This window comes from Argentina anserina, chromosome 6 (genome assembly GCF_933775445.1).
Source record: "Argentina anserina chromosome 6, drPotAnse1.1, whole genome shotgun sequence".
Classification (NCBI taxonomy): domain Eukaryota; kingdom Viridiplantae; phylum Streptophyta; class Magnoliopsida; order Rosales; family Rosaceae; genus Argentina; species Argentina anserina.
The window spans coordinates 24,282,015-24,299,807 of NC_065877.1; the positions used below are offsets into that span (position 1 = coordinate 24,282,015).

Consider the following 17,793-nt stretch of genomic DNA (forward strand, 5'->3'; position numbering starts at 1 on the left):
GGACTTGAGTCCCAGTGTCCTTGGTTGTGGTTCCGCCCCTGATGACTATGTTGGTTAGAACTTGAGAGATGCATGGTTGGAACAAACATAACTGACGGAGCTAAACTAGGATTAGGATCCGCTACTTATATTAAGGTCATGAACTCACAATGTGACCTCTTGTACGTAGTTATTGAACCTTCGCTTTGAAAAAGTGTACGATCAAAATGCCTATCAAATTAATGTGAGTTTGCATGCATGTTAGTAGGAACTAGGAAGTGTAGAAAAGGTTACCAAAAATGGCGGATCCAGGGTGTAGATGTCGTCTAGCTAATTAAGTGTGTCGGTACAAAATTTTTTTTCTTGTCAATATTGTTTTTAAGTATAAAACTTGATCAAGGAGCATAAAGTGTTCATACTGAAGTAATAACCCAATTTTGTTTAGGGAAGTGATAAAATAATTGTTTAAGAAATTAGGAACACAATTTTATTTTGTAATAGAAAACTAAAAATTAATGTGAGGAAAAAGAAGACATGATAGAACATTGTGACGAAAATGTAAAAGGGGAAGGAAAAAAAAACAAAGCAAGGGGGAGTGTCAATACTCAAACCTAGACACAGTAGTTTTCATGCTTATAACTTAGCCAACTCAATTAGAGAACAACTTGTGAAAGGTATCTCATATACATTAAATATATCTTGGTAAGTTTTCATATGGGCTTGAGCCCATAAAGCTTTCAACATGTATCCGCCACTAGTTACCAAGACATTGTTGCTTCAATTTCTTTGTTCTTTTTTAGAATAGATAAGTTCACAAGCTATGAATTTATCCACGGCTTGATTGCCTTGCATCATATTTTGCCTTGAAACTTCGCATAGTTTACACGAGTCCTCACTAATAGCGTGTAGTCTCAATAAGAACATGTTCAGACTTGAGTCACTTGACATCCAACTAATCTTATCTATTTGAAGATGATATGTTTATCAGTTTTCTGCTTCTTTCTTCTCATGTTAATCAACGACACAGGGCCAGCCATGGGGTGCCACTGGTGCAGCTGCACAAGGCCCCCATCCGATAAGTCTCTCGTAAGGCCGTAACCCATGAAAATCTTCTACGTATATTAATATTATTTCAAAACCACGTATTACTATATACTGCCTTATGCTGTTGGTTAATCAACTCATCAATCCTGGGTTCGATACCCAGCTTCCATAATTTTTTTTTATATTTTTAGTAGGCATCAAATCACATAAATACTATATAGGAGTCTTGATTTTATAATGAAATTAATGTATTGCATGGTTGAGATTTTAGAAGATCCAATTGCTCTACATATATATTTATGATCATTGCAATATTAGACTTGCGAAAGTACGAAACATAAAAACACAACTATAATTATACAATTTTATAGTTTCGCTATATATATATTGAAGCCACTTTTAAATTTCGCACAAGACCCTTAAAATCTCAGGATTGACCCTGAACGACAACAAAGATAAGACTTAAGAAACAGTACAATGACCCGATGAATTTTAAGTCCGTAAATCAAGTTCCATGTTCCGGCAAACTACTACTATAAGTTGGGACAACTGAATGAGAAATAAGTGTAAATAAGAGGAGTTATATCCAAAAAAGAAAAAAAAAACGCAGTAGTTGCCAGGAAGTCCAGCATCGAGAAGATAATGGATGATCAAATCAACAAGGATTGGATTGATGATCGAGTTACCGGATTGCCTTCTCTCATCCATACTTTCATTTTTAACAATAAATGACGTACTAGATACTAGTATAATCTCCCGTCAGGGAAGGCACTGGTGATTGGATTCTGTTCTTACAAGACCTAATCCTGTATTCGACATTCCAAACATCTTTGGAAGCAGATATTCTGGACCTGGGTGCAAAGATCGATTTGGCTATGATATTAATTAAGTTGCTCAAGCGCAGTTTAAGAGACAAGAATTTGTAAGGCGTGGTTCACACTTTTGCATGATTGCATCTTTACCGTCGTAACAAGATAGACTCCTTCATAGTTTCTTTCCTCTTTGATGGAGAATCTTCTAAAACCCTGGATGTCTGGATTCGCCTTGCAATGACAAAGGGAGTCCAAGTGCTTGATTTTGAATTATTTCTATCTACACACAATCGCTACGATTTCCCTTGTATCATACTCTCAGAACACAACTCATCACCAACTCGATCTGAAGCATTTGTCATCAAGGGTCTGTGCCCTAAATCCCTAATTAAGGCCTCCTCCTGGCCGGTTTTGCCGGATTTAATTAGCTTACAAGTCTGTCTCGATAACGTGACTGTGGATCAAACATTCATGTCACACCGGCCTTGTTACTGTGGGATTTCGACCGTGCTAAAATCTTGAGTATCACGGGAAAGCGCATCATCTCCAACAACCTGAAAATCATAAGCAAAACAGTGTCAAGGGAGAACCGGGCTAGCCAGCTTTCAACTCTCTGATGTCTAAGTCAGCTATATGATGTAGAGTATGTAAGAGTAATGTGGAAAATAGAGGCTTATCAATTTGTAGAGTAGAAATGTCTATTTATAAGAGAAAATGAGTGTGGTGACTGAACTTATCAAACTGCCCTTGTAGGGCTAATAATGTATGTAGCAAGCTTTTGGGCCTAAATTGGACTCAAAGTAATGAAGTAGGACTCCCGGAGCTAAGTGCAAGGCGAGTAACCCGATGTTTTAGCCCCATAACTGGCGTGATGTTAACATGCCTCTTTTCTGTTTGTTTGCTCTAGGAAAGCTTGACATAAGTTATTGTCGGGGGATGGGCTCGTATCTGATGATTCTGGTTCATTACTTCGCCTAAAGGATCTCAAAGTTTATGTTCCTAGGCTGCGTGAAATCGAGATTTCTGCAGCTAGCAAATCTTCCCTCATTTGAGTATGTCGGAAATGCAAATATGTCATTCATGAAAACTCTACAGATAGCTAGAGCTTATTTGGGGGCGAGGCAGAATCGTATAGTAACTTACGCATTGAACCATTTTTCATTGTCTGCCCGGCTTGAGACTCTTCATCTGCACATTGGTCCGCCTGTGGGTACCAGAAAAGGTAGCAACATATAGAAACCTCAAGAAAGAGAGGCAAACGTTGTACTCGCGCGCGTTCTGAATCTTCTCAAGGCTATTCCAATTCTGGAAGAACTTGTAATAACGGTGTATGGAGCAGAATTGTTTGAGAATCAACACGATATAAGGGGTCTTTTTGGAATCACACATGATCATTTGAGAAGGATTAGAATTCAGGAATGTCCGAGGTAATTGGTATGAGATGGAGTTTGCCATATATCAGGTGCGGACGTCTGTACCTTACGTAAGGTACAAATTCGCCAAATCCGGCGACGATAGACCGTAATGGCGGGGCGGACCACGACATCTACACTCCCCATCTCCCGGCATCCCCGTCTGTGTCGGTCGAAACTCCATCGGCGACCCACGGCGGTCGGAATCGTGAAATCTCCGGAATCTGCCTAGAAACTTGATTTTGCAGATTTCAGCCGTTGTAGGTCACCGATTGAGCTCTGACCGGCACAAACGGGATCGTCAGGAGGTGGATAGTGCGGCTGTGCTGGTTCGCCGTGCCGTTGCGGCCTGCCGTCGCAGGAATCAGGTGCGGACGTCCGCACCTGAAACGACCTATATATATATATCAGTTACATAAGTTACGGATTCGCCGATTCCGGCGACGACAGGGCGGACAACGACAGCTACACTCCCCATCTCCCGGTAGTCCTGTCTGTGTCGGTCGAAGTTCCATCAGTTACCCATGACGGCTGGAATTGCGAAATCGCCGAAATCTGCCCATAAACTTGATTTTTGCAGATTTCAGCCGCCGTGGGTTGTCGATGGAGCTCCGGCCGGCATAATCAAGATTGCCGGGAGGTGAGTAGTGCGGTTGTACTGGTCCGCCACGCCGTTGCGGCTTGCCGTCGCCGAAATCGGGACGTCCGCATCTAAAACGACATATAATATATATATATATATATATATATACACACACGAGACTTTTCAGGTGTGGAGGTCCGTACCTTAAGCTGAGGTACGAATTTTCATTTTTTGCCAACTTTCCGATCGAGTTTTCACATCTCCACCGTCCAATCCTTAGGTAATAAGGTATAGATCACCTATGCAAATTTTCAGTCAATTTTATAATCGTTAAGTTACTCAAAACTGCGTTTTTCTATTATACACATGAACGGTTCAAATTCGGCAGATTTAATCCGTTCATTGGTTTAACTTAGTTAGATACCTTAACATTTACCAAATTGGCTAAAATTTTACAAATGTGATCTATACGTTATTACCTAAGGATTGGACAGTGGAGATGTGAAAACTCAATCAAGTTGATAAAAAATAAAAATCTGTACCCCTCCGCACGTGAAACCTCTGTGTGTGTGTGTGTATATATATATATATATATATATGTATGTATGTATTTTACATAATACAATGAAGCTGGAGATACTGATTATCGACCCATTTGGAAAAGTGTGTTTGAGTGGAGTGTGGATGGAGCTTGAGAGCAGGCATGGTTCCAGAAAACGTGATCTATGGGGGATACAAAGGAAGGCAGAAACACACAGATCATCTTGGGAAGAAACTCGCAGGGCAGTGGTCGAAGAAAAATTCATGGAAGGCTAATGCTAGTTATTGTTCTTTAGAGATTGTAGTTCGAGAATCCCAAATGGTTTTACCTTCATGGCTTGATGTTGATATATGGTTGAAACCATACACTATTTAATGTTCGTGCATTGAGATTGATTGTATTACAGCGTCTACGGTCACCTCCAAACTGATTAGATCCAACTGCCTTGTTCAGTCCTACACAGAAAACGTGGAGAGGCCTTAGTTCGGTACAATTTTAGTTTTGGGAAGAGTATACAATGGGAATGTGCACAAAAAGAAAAATGAAAATTCACTCACAAAGTTCAGTTTACAACTTTACATCAAACCCAGGCTCACTCCACAGGGATTACATTTTAGGATTTTATTTTGCTATACTTAATTTCCCAAATCTCAACAGCACTTCCTCTTACATAGCCTTTCACATATTGCGGAATCTCTGTAATGTCTATGCACTTTCCCACAAAGCAAGGCATTGAACCACATTTCAGGCCTTTACAATCTGCACTATCCATTCAAAACAAAAAGGTTCCAAACAAAAATTATGAACTGATATAACGAACTCATGTGATGAGCATTCTTGACGCGAAAGTATGCTCACCTTCTTCCAACTGCAGATAACTTCGGAAATGTAAATAACCATTTGTAACAACATCAAGATCATGAAGACTAAAGTTGTATCGTTTTTCCAAAGCTAAGAATAACACCTGAGGGGAAAAACAAGTTATTAAATCGACGAGATTAATAACAAGATAGAATGTTGTTGACTTTGGTACATCAGAGACAATAGGACAACTTCTCATACTTACCTTTTCGGAACCAATAGACATTAGTCTCTCTAAAGTGCTAAAAAATGCATCTGTCAAGTCATCACTGTAGATTACATCTGCAGCTACAAGCAAAGAAGCTTCATTTGCTATTTCAATTTCCAAAAAGGTCCAAGAGTACCTAGGTGACACCATCAAAGTACTTAATAATATGATTGTTTACATTATGCTATGAAATATGTTAATTAATCGTAAAGAACTGAAATTATAAACAATCAAAGTAATTATCACCTTTTGGTTTCAAAGGAGGAATCTTCTATGGTATATCTTGTTGGCCATGGGTTCATCCAATCGAGTTCACGTACATAGACTGTAGTTCCATGATTGATGAGTTCAGAATTGAGCTCAACATTTTGAACATAGTTGTCAAGGATCTCATTCCCACGGTCTGATACAGACGGAAGAATTCCATTCAGCAATCTGAGTTGAAGACTAATTTAACTATATATGGAACTTGCTGATGAAATCTTGCAATTCAATGAAACCATTGCGGCATTAATATTGAATTCATAGCTTATAAACATCCAGTTACCTGTTATAAACACTGTTTTTAGCAACACGTGCTAGCAGTATACCCACCAACCCTGGTAAAGAGAATTTAACGTCAACAACGAAAAGTCGGTACAATTTTGAATGACCATGCACTTGCAATATTATCTCCACAAACAGATGCTATGTTACCAACATGCATCGTTAAGAATAATAAAATGAAACGAGCATATTTCTGGGTGTGTTCTGGAATGGTCCAAGACCATCGTGGTCTAAACCTGTCGGAGAACACGTGTCAACATTTTATTTGGACTAAAAGGTTAGTCACTGTTTTTTTTTTTTGCTTGAACGTTGGACCACGATAGTACTGGACCAGAGCAGAATGCTCCATATTTCTGACCCTAAGAATGGTTCGTGTAACACTTTCCTCATATGTCTACATGCATTAGAATTTGATAACCGACTCCGACATCTCTCTCTCTCTCTCTCTCTCTCTCTCTCTCTCTCTCTCTCTCTCTCTCTCTCTCTCTGGGAATATTATAACACAATGAGCGCTAATGGAATATTGATTAACCCACTGATTTGACTACAGTCTACATTGTACATGTAACCAATTACGATCGGTTAGTTCTTCAGACATGTACACAGTTCTTGCATTAAATGAGGACAGAAAACACTGGTAATGTACCTGTACCAGCACCGAGTTCTAGTGACACAACTCCATGAAGCTCGGATGATGTAAACATCTTATGCAATAAAAAATCAGATAAGACAAGTTCTGCTCTCCACACCTGAGGGGAAAAACGAGTTTGTTTTAATACTTGAACAAACACAACGAAAAAGGTGAAATAATTAGAACAACAAGTACAGTGTTACCTGCAAACCGACACTTGGTAGTGTTGATGTGATACTATGCTGGACGGTTACACTATAGCTGTGATTAGAAAATTCTGCACCAACTTGAGATAAAACAAAAACATTGTCAAATAAACCCAAATTTATAGTCTCAAGCTGGCTTTAGTCTATATGATACTTTGGAAACACAAGATGAAAAATATGAAAAAACAAAAAGGAGTGAAAACGACAACTAGGGAGAAGGCAAGTGATAGGAGAACGGTGAATATAACTAATGGAAAGGCACTAAATCATACTTTGGACTCACATATGTGGGAGCCAATATGAGATTATACTACAACCTCTAGTCGGAATTATGGAACTGCTGAGTTTATTAACAATGAGGTCTTATCAACTATGATAAAAGTTGGACTTGAGCGTCAAGTAAAAACAAGGATTCGATGATCTTGAGAATGGAGTCAAAATTGAATCACCCAATTAACTGATTGGCAGCTCAAGTAAAAAAAGACAAAAGACAAAAAAAAAAAAACGTAGTGAGTAGTTCCCACCTTTGAATAACTTTCAGTAGAAGGAATGCATTAAGAATCATACTACAACCCTCGATTCATAATATTAAAATGATCCGAGGACACTTCTACAGAAAATTTATTGTCCTCCTGCATTGAATAAGATCACTAACTTATTAAATTTTGCCTGACTTCTAAACATAATCCTAAGTTCCTAACCCTCAAGTAAGAGTTTCTAGATTTGGAGCTGTATAGCATGAAGACTTGCTATACAATTTTAGACAAGCAGAAAGACTTGGAACACTATGCTTTATCCCTTGAGTTTAATAATGCTATTTACTCAAAGTATAATAGCTTTCAAAAAGCACAAATGGTGTTAGCATAAATCATTCTGCTGCTACAATCAAGTGTGATGCTGCTCCTATCCAGCATGATTCTCCTAAACTTCCTCCATCCTTGTTACTGATTGAATCATCTGTGTTCATTGCTATTCACATCTGTAATCAATTGTATTTAAGGCTATTCACATCTGTAATCATCTGTGTTCATTGCTATTCACATCTGTAATCATCTGTGTTCATTGCTATTCACATCTGTAATCATCTGTGTTCATTGCTAATCACATCTGTAATCAATTGTAGTCAATTTTATATCTATGATGTCAATTGCAGCAGCTGCTATATATTTGTACATCTTGTGTCAATCTGATTAAAAGGAAATAAAATTCTACAAATGATGTGGCTACAAGAGGGCGAAGGAATATAAATATATTTAAACTTACAGAAGCTACTACAAGGAGGAGAGAACGAATAGATAACCTGAACTACAAGGAGGGAGTATGCATATTGTTGATTTCAAACTTAGCCATAATGGTGGCAGCTGTTTGGAAGACCAAATGAAGGATGATGACATGATATAGGCGCACTGAGACCTGAATGTGTTGATGGCTACCTAGTTTGTTTTAATCAAATGTAGTGGTCAAGACATGTTCAGTATTACTCTTATTTGGCGGAGGAGATATCTCTACAAGTATATTCCATATGGTTTACACTATATCCTGAGTACATTTGAGAGCTCCCAATAAATGGTTCAATTCAGACCTACGAGCTTGTGTTCCCACTGTACAAACACTGTTGCTGTCTGCTATTCAGGTTACAGCTCACAAGGAAGGCTGTATATTAAGGAAGCATGATATCTCCAAAGCCCATGACAGATAGGACAGATAGCATATTGAAAAACTTGTACTAATGATCCGGCCCCCATACAAAATAATCATAATTTGATGTCTATCAGATATTGACAATTTTTTTGTGTTTTTAAGCCAGCAACAGTCTGTATTAATATCTCTGTGTTATGGCTTGAGAAGTTAACTCCTAACATTCTTAATGCAGAAAAAAGTGAATTTCTTGTGATATATATATATATATATATATATATTATATAGCGGACGTCCGCAAACCCGAAAAAGTGCGGACATCTTGCTTCTCAGCTGCATCCGGCACCGACGGCTGCGCTCATCTTGCCGGATTGAGGCCATGGGCATCCCAGAAGACATCTCATTGAAGATGGAAGGCAATTCGATCGAGGACAACCTAAGTTTAACTAGAGAAAAGGATGTCAACTGACATTGCAAAGCGAGGTCTGCACTAAATTTACAGTAGCATCAAACATATAGCACTAGTACTCAAAAATAGTTACGCATCATCAAATTTCCAATTATAAGGAATAGCATCAAATGAAGATTTTTAATGAATTCTGGGGATAACTGATAACCATAGAACTGCCCAATAACAAACTCTTTTTCATATAACCCAAGCAGGAATCACTTATATGTTTCACACTTTCACTTAATAAGGTCACACAATCAGCTGGATTGTCTTCACACATATTAAACTCCCTGAAAGGCCTTTTCCATACAGTTGATGCAACTGGAAAATCTAAAGAAAATGCTTGTCCCTTTGGAACTATCTTTACAAATTATAACCAATCAGGGGGAAAGCAAAAGACAGGTGTTATTCTCTCACCCATGTCATTACTGTTGACCTTCCAATGATAAACTACCTTTACCTATGGAAAAGCTTTATTTTTAAACATTACCAAGGAGAATCTGAATTAGTGGAATGGAAAGGTTGTACAAAATTTCTGCTCAAGTGAATAAAGAGTTAAAGACCTTCTGGCAGAAATAGCTATAGACTCTGCCAGAAGTATTAGTGATTTGGGCATATGTATGAAGAACATGATATGAAGGATGAGTTTACATTCAGCAGTATTTGAGGCTTAAATCTGACCGTTCAAACACTTGGAGGGATATGATCCATGCTGGGGTTTCTTTTGGATTCAATACCTTGTTTAAAATGATGCCTTTTTCTGTGGTAGGCATATGAAAGAGGAGTTCTTACTAACTAACCATGACTCAGGAGCACCTTACCTTGAAATAATCCTGCAATCTTTTCTATTGGTCTTTAGAAAACAGCCTATCATGTGAATTTGTGAAAGAGCTAGAGGGACTCCTAATTTACTTGAGCATATTTGTAACTTACATTCCCAATCTTGGCACATTGCTAATCTCCAAACTACCTTAATAAGTGGCTGACTACCATGAGTGAGATGGAGGATGAAGGATGAAGGAGATTTTAAAATGCAAAGGAGTATAAATTGGAGGCTTTTCTGCATGTTTGGATACGTTACTGTCTTGGCTGCAAAAGGCCTCCACTTTGGTCATAAACTTATATGGACAAAGGTATTAGTAATGTATTACAAATCTAGCTGTAAACAAAAACAGATACTGCTGTACACGCGCCTTTCTGTTATTTGCCTCAGCTAAGCATCATCATAAATTGAAAAAGTTAAAAGCTAATATCCCTTAGCTATACTCATTGGCAATTGTAGAACTCTCAAGCCTAATAAAGGGTTGTGAACTAAGACGTGGACCTTCTAACTAGCTTCAGTCACAGCTTCTAGCTAAATTGGGTGACAATCCGTAAGGGATGTTCTCATACACGCTTGTCTTTAGTTTGTTTGGTTTCTTAATCATATCTCCAACAGACTAACTCCTCACGATCAAGAACATAAGCATATGCACAAGTGCAATACGAAATTACAAAGCACTGATACAGTAATACTAACAGAATGAATATGATATATGTATGAATGACAACTCACTGGTTTTGCGGCTAGGAAGAATGAGATAACCATCCTCGTCAAAACAGACGGTTTGAAGTAGCTGCTTCTTCAAATTGGGAAACGTCATTGGAGCGTATGGGCTCAATTAATTCTACTCATAAGTGATAGTGTTAAGAAGCTTAGAGAGCTTGCATGTTTCAATGAATACAAAACGCAGAGAGCAAAGGTTAGAGGGAGAGATTACGTACCAGGTGGGATGGAGATGGTGAAGTAGGAAAGATGGGGGCCAGAGAAACCAGGTGGGCAACCCAAGTGTACTTCACTCATCACCTCCTCTGCTTCTAATTGCCCTCTTGTCCCCTCTGACTCTTCTTCCATTGTTGTTCCAGACTTCCGGTGTGTTGTGTTGTTCTGTTCTTAGGACTCTAAATTAATAATTTAGTACGTTGTCTCCGAGTCAATAAAAAATATTATTTTAACGATGTTATTAAATTAATCCAGTATTAATTTAATAAAATTATACTATATACCATTCAAAATGGTGCGTTTTTGTGCAACCTTTTGTTTTGTTGGGGACTAAATTTTGAAATAGTCAGGCTATTGATTCTCTTCAAGGTTTTTTCTAGAATGAGAATCTTTGGTCTAGACTGCACTTCTCTACCCATATTTTGTCACCATTGAACTATTACATGTAGGGTTGGGACTAGTTTGTTTGGTTCGAGATTCGGTCGATATCGATACTGATAATTATTCGATTTCTGTTCGGGATCGTAAATTTGAAACTTGATACCGAACCAAACTTGTGCATATCGATTCGGGATGAGTTCTGTTTGGGAATATTGTACACTTTTACATGTATTTCCATCTATTTATAACTATTAGCTAATATAAATTAATATTCCAAGTCTTTAAAAGTACAATATAGACAAAAAAAACTAAAGAAAATATTTAAAATGCATAGATTTAATATATTTTATACATTCGGTACGAATTATACATATACTAAACCGTACCGTTTATAAAATTTTGGTATTATGTTTGATACGTGACGAAGAAATTTTACCGATTCGTCCCTACCCTTCAGTATTCAATACGAAACGGTCGGTTTCGGTACCATTTTTTCGGTACCAACTCCCACCCCTAATTCCATGAATGCTATAGCACTTCATATGATAATGAAACTAAACATACGCTTGCATTCCATAAGTCTGGCACGTATGTAACTATGTATATTGAACTTGTTCAAATCATGAACATTGAGGATGTCTACAATCAGATGTGATGGAGTAAACTACTGAATGATGACTATGAGTCCCTATAGTAGATATGATGATACCAGACATAGACCTAGTAAATTTTTACAACACACTTCTAATGCTGGCCTTCTTCTATGTTTATTGCAAGAGCTGCAATTTAAGCTATCAATGCATTATATTCCTCTAAGAGCTGCAATCCGGGATGCCAAGTCATCATACTCTGGTAGTCTCGGGTGTACATGTGCCTCTGGTTGGAAGGAACTGGCTTGAGCACTCCTTTTTGTTTCCTCAGGTGAAGCTGATGGCTCTGGTGGTGGAAGAGATGCTGCTCTGCCAGCTGGGGAATTTCTTTCAGACATGCTGCTTCTATGCCTAGTATCATCATCTGATTGGTTGTTGCGAGGTTTCAGACTTCCCTTCATGTTGCTTCTGTCATAGGGTGACTGTTTCCGACTGTAATGCATCAAAAGCCCATCCATTACCCTCTCTTCTTCATCCCTCGGGTCACTACCTGCAGGTGGTCTTGGGGTTTTCCTAACTGACCTTGGTTTTGCATTGTCTTCAGCATTACTATTCACCTTCCTGTGTTCCTCAAAGGCACTTTCTTTTTTCTGAGGCTTTGGTTTGTAGTAAGGAGGCGGAGTGAATTTATAGGAAGAGGGCACCTTGTTTTCTGCTTCATCCTCTGATCTACTTCCTACTGAACTTGAAGCAGGCATTCGGCCATCATGGGACATATCTGTTGCTTCATCATCGCTACTGCTATGCAGCTTGTATTCAGTATCACCAGTTACAAACCTCTGTCTGTCTCCATCACCCTTATTTTTTCTCTTAGAATGAACATTATCCTTTCTCTGTGATCTGTACATATCATCATCACTGTCACATTGAGAACCATGTGTAGTCTCCGCCTGCACAGATGTCATATATATTCAGAACATGGATTTTGCAAGATACTAAGAAAAATATTTGCATCTAAGCAAATTTGCAGGTTCAAAAAATCATTGTTCAACATCTTTTTGTGAGGTTAAATCTTATCTGACGCTTACCTTGTCTGTTGGAGGTGGTGTAAAGAGCTTTTGTTCAAGAGCCTTGGAGTCCCATTCGATTGAGTGTTCTTTCGCAATGTCATGCATTAATTGTACCTTCATCTCCTTCGTAGGGGGCTTTGACTTGAACTTGTTCACCAACTAAGCATAAGCAGCTATTTGGATCAGATGAGAAACAACCTAAAGAGCAAGTATGACTTTAGAAAGCAAGTTATGACTTACTACCTCTTTATTCACAAAAGCTTGTATGGAATCTCCATATTTTTCAGTGAACATATTTCTGAGATCACGCAGTTCTGGCAAATCAGAAAATCTTGCTGCAGCATATATCACAGATGAAACAGCTTCCTTGCACTCCTCAGGACATTCACTGTAAACCAGATAGACAAATAAGAACAAGAGAAACAAAAAGTTGAACAAACTTGTACATCAGTGGATATATATGTCTGGCATTTGTAAAAGGAAAAATATTATCTTGGAACTTGGAAGCCACCCATACCTCTGATTCTGCATTTGAGAAAGATTACTCAGGATACAGTCGAGAAAGCTCTCAGTTAGTTGATAACAGACGGACATATTGTGCTCAACCAGAACTCCCTCAGCCTATTACACCAATTTTATGAAAAGTTAAGAGAATAGAATATTGTAAAATGATTCAAAAACTTTGTGAGTTTAGCAACACAGCTCTTTTCATTTGTCGAAAGTAAATCATAGCTCATAGTCTAAAGTATTTAATAATCATCACCTTCCACACTAAATAGGAAGGAGGATACAGAGACATTAATTGCATATTTGTCTCCATCTTTTGTCAGTTTTATACTATATGTCTTATGATTCCTATTACACCACTGGTATAATCTGTTTCAATGCATGACTATAAATCCATTTAAGTGATCCAGATTATGTTCCATGTTTGCAATGTTTAACCAATTAATTGCTTGCATAACATGTTGAGCACTCATGGTTCTCCAAATGGAAGCAAATTGAAAGAGTCAAGTTGACCAAGGCCAATGCAAATAAAGCCTTGAAACAAGATGAAGATAAAGACAGGTACAAAAAGACACCAAGCCACAAAATGACTCATGACCTGGCATCTCATCTGTTTTATGTTTACTACTACTACAAGTTGGAATCATCTACAGGTAAAGCAAACCCTTTTCAATGAAGTAACAGATAGAATAACATGCCCCATACACATCTGTTATCCAATTCATATAGAATGAGTGACTTATGAGTAAACAGAAGGCATTTGATGCACAATCAACATGTAATCCTTGAAGAAAAACCCATCTTTCTTTCTATTTCCCTTTTCTTTTTAAATTCCATTTTTTGGTGAAATATGTGAGGCTATGACGGCAAATGGCAACATAGCATCGATCTCCAAACTGAAATGCATCATCAAACATGCGCATATGTAGGCGTGTATGTGCAAGATGTACCTGTGTTGCTTCAGAGAGGAAGCAACAATGGCATGCGTATTATTCTGGCCAAAAGCAATAGCAAACATATAATCATCTGAAATCATGAGGCAGTGCACCAAGAAAGCCTATTTTCCTGGCAAGATTTGCATCAGACCCAAAACAAAAAAGGACTATAAAGGCAAACCATCCCAAAAAAGAATAACCATGAAATGCAACCAAGAAACTAACACACCCAACAAAGAACCATGACCAAAAGGCAATACATTCATGGGTGTTCAATGTCAAAAGCAAAGATAAAGATCAAACCTTTTTTGGGCGAAAAAGCTAATGAACCATAAAACTTACCCTCCCATATGCATTAATGTCAAGGCCATTCTTGAGAAGATCAGCAACATCATTCTTCAAGTACTTGAGCACAGAGTTCCTCTTCTTCTTAATCGCCTCAAGCCTCACCTTGATGCTCTTTATATCAGTTTTGCTGCAACAAAAAAGCCCCAAAATAAGAACCCAAGTATAAAAATCAAACCTTTAAAGAAACAGAACCCCATATTCATAAACTTTGACAGAAACACAAAATGGGTCTGCTCCAAGTTACCATTTAGTGGTGAATTTGGGTTTTCTGAACCCAAACATGTTGACGTCTCTGGGAATTTGGGGTTAAACTCACAAAGCTGGTGAATTTAGAGAGATGAAAACTAGTTGGGGAGGTTAAAAACACAGAGAACAAAGCTTGTTCAAGAAAATGGGTTCGTTTTCTAAGAATGCAGCAAGGTAAAGAATGACTTAAGATTTTGGGAGATTGGGAATCTGGGTCACGGAAAGAATCAGCATTCAAGAAAAAACCCAGAAACAAAGAAAGTAACAAAGAAAGCAAATGGGTCTGTTTGGGAGGGAAAAGGCAAAACGAGAATTGTATAGGAAGAACAAGAGAGCTCTATATATTGGTGGGTTTAGCAAAATGGGGTCGCCCTCTCTAAATAGGGAGAAGAATGAATGAAAGATCAATCACAAAAGAGATGGAAGGGGTTTTTACAGAGAAGAAGAAGCTCTATATATTTGGCAGCTCTGTGCCACGTACGCCTCTTCTCTCATTCTCTCTTTTTCTCTGCTCACTGGCTCCCGCTAAAAATATGTACGAAAGAGCCCACTTTCGGGGCAGAAATTACGTGATTTTCCTGGTGAAGGAAGGTGAAAAGTAAGGGTAGTTTGGGAAAGAGGGATTTTCGCTGCTAGTGCGGACTTCTCGGTTAAGGTTCGAAGGAGGGAGACGGAATAATTAGGAAGAAAGACAGCTGAAAATGGATATAGTCAAGAAATTTAGGAGTCCATTTCTGATTTTTTTCCAATTTTTTCTTGATCACGGGATCTTTCATCAAACTTCTTATTATTGATACAAAATATGTCATTAACTTTCCTCTTCTAGCAATCTTAGATAATAAGATACATGATCCCCTTACAATAATGCTAAAAATCCTCTCGTTTTCCTTCGTTGAAATAGAAATTATGTTCAAGAAAATGGATCAAGTGTAGAATATAAGGAAGTCATTTGACGGCTCATGATCTTGTTACGAATCGTTCCAACTTTTCCCATTTTCTTGAACATAATTTCGAAAGATCTTTAATTTGCGGTTCTTAGGGTTTGCAACCTTTGTCATCACAAGAAAATAAGAAAATTAGTATGTCATCACATTAACTGACTTAGGCTAAGTTACATGTCCCTAAATTCATGAGATAAAACAAAACTGCTGCAAATTAGTGTTCTTAAGTAGCTGTCCCTAGCCTTACGGGCGGGCCTGCATGGCTGCATACAGTACATGAAATTTTCAAAACAAAAAAAAAAATAGTGAAAAGAGATAAACTTGCTTATCGATCTGGCTGTAGTTATGTTCGCAGCTAAACTTGCTTCACAATAGCACAATTATTGATACGATTGGCCGATCGTGTACGGTTTATTTAGTTGTCGATCAGAGATTTGTATCAGTGGTATACAAGAACTTCCTTGTAGAGCCAAAACAACCACTGTATATGCATAAGGCATATCAAACAATCAAACATGTTGTCGAGAGGCAAGCAATGTACGTAGCTGATTTGAGGCGGCTGACAAAGTTTCATGAGATTAAAAAAGAAAAAAACGAGTCTTATGAGATTGATTCGGTTATTTGCTTCCAAAAACCTCTAGGCAAATGCTATTACGTTGTTTCAACTGGGTTCGACCACGAACAAGTTCTCTTACAGTAATCTTCTTCTATCTTTTACCACAGATAAATTAATAACGTAATCATTATAGTCGATCAGCGTCCATTAGAAACCAGATGAAGCTAAGGGAATTGAATAAGCATCCACATGGCAACAGTGACATTGTAGCAGCCAGCGTGATGCAAGAGCGAGCGAGTGAAGCAGCCCAGGTCTCGATCTTCGTTAAGCTTTTACTATCACACCAGCTGTTTTGAACGCGAAACTTAGCTAGCTAGATACTTAATTTATACTTATGATATTCATCTATACAGGCGGGTTATAGAATGGACATCCGTAACTCTCCGTTAAAGTAAAGACGTCCCGATTCCAATAAAATAATGAGAACATAAAGGAAAAATATTTCAATGTAACAAACAAAACTAAAGATATACGTATCAAATTGAAACTAATTTTTTTAGTTAAAAAAATAACACATAGTAACTGAATAATGTGCATACCATGTCTCATCTCTCAACTACAAACTCACGGTTCCGTGATAATTTGTTTCACTTCATAGTGCGTCTTAAGCATTCAGGTTGGCCTTATGAGTTCTTTAACGCCTCGTGGGTGCTATTTGACGATGATTTAATACATGATAAAAAAAATTACGGAACATTTTTTGTTCTAAGTAAATTGATTGGTTGTGTGACTTGTGTCTATTATAAAGAAATTAAAGAATCTCAATTATTTATATGAAAATAAAAGAAACATTTCAAATTTAATCTATCGACCAATATGTACTAAAGAAATGAAAGTGAATAAATCGTTCAAGAAGTTTCAAGTTAAAAAGTCGATGTTCATGAAACATTGATATAATTATTATTTATCTTCCTTCTTATGTACTTCTTTCATTGTCATTATTTTTATTGTTAACCTTGAACATGTGTCCACATATGAGAATCAAGTTTTAATAAGTATAAAGATACAAGCTAAGAACATAACATAAAGAACAAGAAAACATTCATGTGATCATAGGTTGAATAACCATGTTGGGTTGTAGGAAAAACAATTAATAAAGAAAATAGTGGAGAATGAACATCTTTAACACAATAAGAAAATCCATTGAAAATTTCTTGAAAATCTTTAGTCTAGATACTAGACAATTTTTTGATTGTAACGTGTATAATTAACACTGGAAAGTCTATGAGATTTCATGAGTTTATAATTTCATAAGTATGAATGATATTAGGAATACTCACAGACTTTTATTCATTTAAAATTTTTTGATTGAATACCCACAGAATTTCATTAATTTCATAATGATTTCTAAAAATCATAATTGAATACATATGGACTTTTATGGATAATTAAAAGTCAATCTATATTGAATACACTTAAACTTTTAAATTCCATAAATTTCTTTAAAAATCTCACTAATTACATATACAATACACCCCCTAACTA

The 17,793-nt window shown here is 37.4% G+C and overlaps 2 protein-coding genes across 2 annotated transcripts; both read right to left on the reverse strand.

Moving 5' to 3' along the window:
- Nucleotides 1-4,945: 4,945 nt before the first annotated feature.
- LOC126801116 (uncharacterized) lies at nt 4,946-10,811 on the reverse strand. The gene is given in 10 exon segments (XM_050528578.1): nt 4,946-5,130; nt 5,230-5,335; nt 5,438-5,576; nt 5,687-5,843; nt 5,988-6,006; nt 6,008-6,039; nt 6,633-6,735; nt 6,821-6,894; nt 10,468-10,568; nt 10,673-10,811. Coding segments are annotated over 10 exon segments (1,011 nt in total). The 5' UTR covers nt 10,807-10,811; the 3' UTR covers nt 4,946-4,984.
- Nucleotides 10,812-11,684: 873 nt separating this feature from the next.
- Nucleotides 11,685-15,117, reverse strand: LOC126801098 (uncharacterized). Its single transcript, XM_050528556.1, has 6 exons — nt 14,750-15,117; nt 14,500-14,632; nt 13,233-13,336; nt 12,959-13,103; nt 12,734-12,874; nt 11,685-12,595 (listed from the first exon to the last, which is right to left on the reverse strand). The coding sequence occupies exons 1-6, from the start codon at nt 14,785-14,787 to the stop codon at nt 11,858-11,860; spliced, it is 1,299 nt and encodes a 432-aa protein (XP_050384513.1). The 5' UTR covers nt 14,788-15,117; the 3' UTR covers nt 11,685-11,857.
- Nucleotides 15,118-17,793: the final 2,676 nt, after the last annotated feature.

Excerpts from the sequence above, each read along its gene's own strand:
- LOC126801098 (XM_050528556.1), bottom strand. The coding sequence starts at position 14,787 with ATGTTTGGGTTCAGAAAACCCAAATTCACCACTAAATG. Across the intron at positions 13,104-13,232 it reads TCTCAAATGCAGAATCAGAG|TGAATGTCCTGAGGAGTGCA; the intron begins GTATGGGTGGCT and ends TCTGGTTTACAG. Across the intron at positions 12,596-12,733 it reads CACCACCTCCAACAGACAAG|GCGGAGACTACACATGGTTC; the intron begins GTAAGCGTCAGA and ends ACATCTGTGCAG.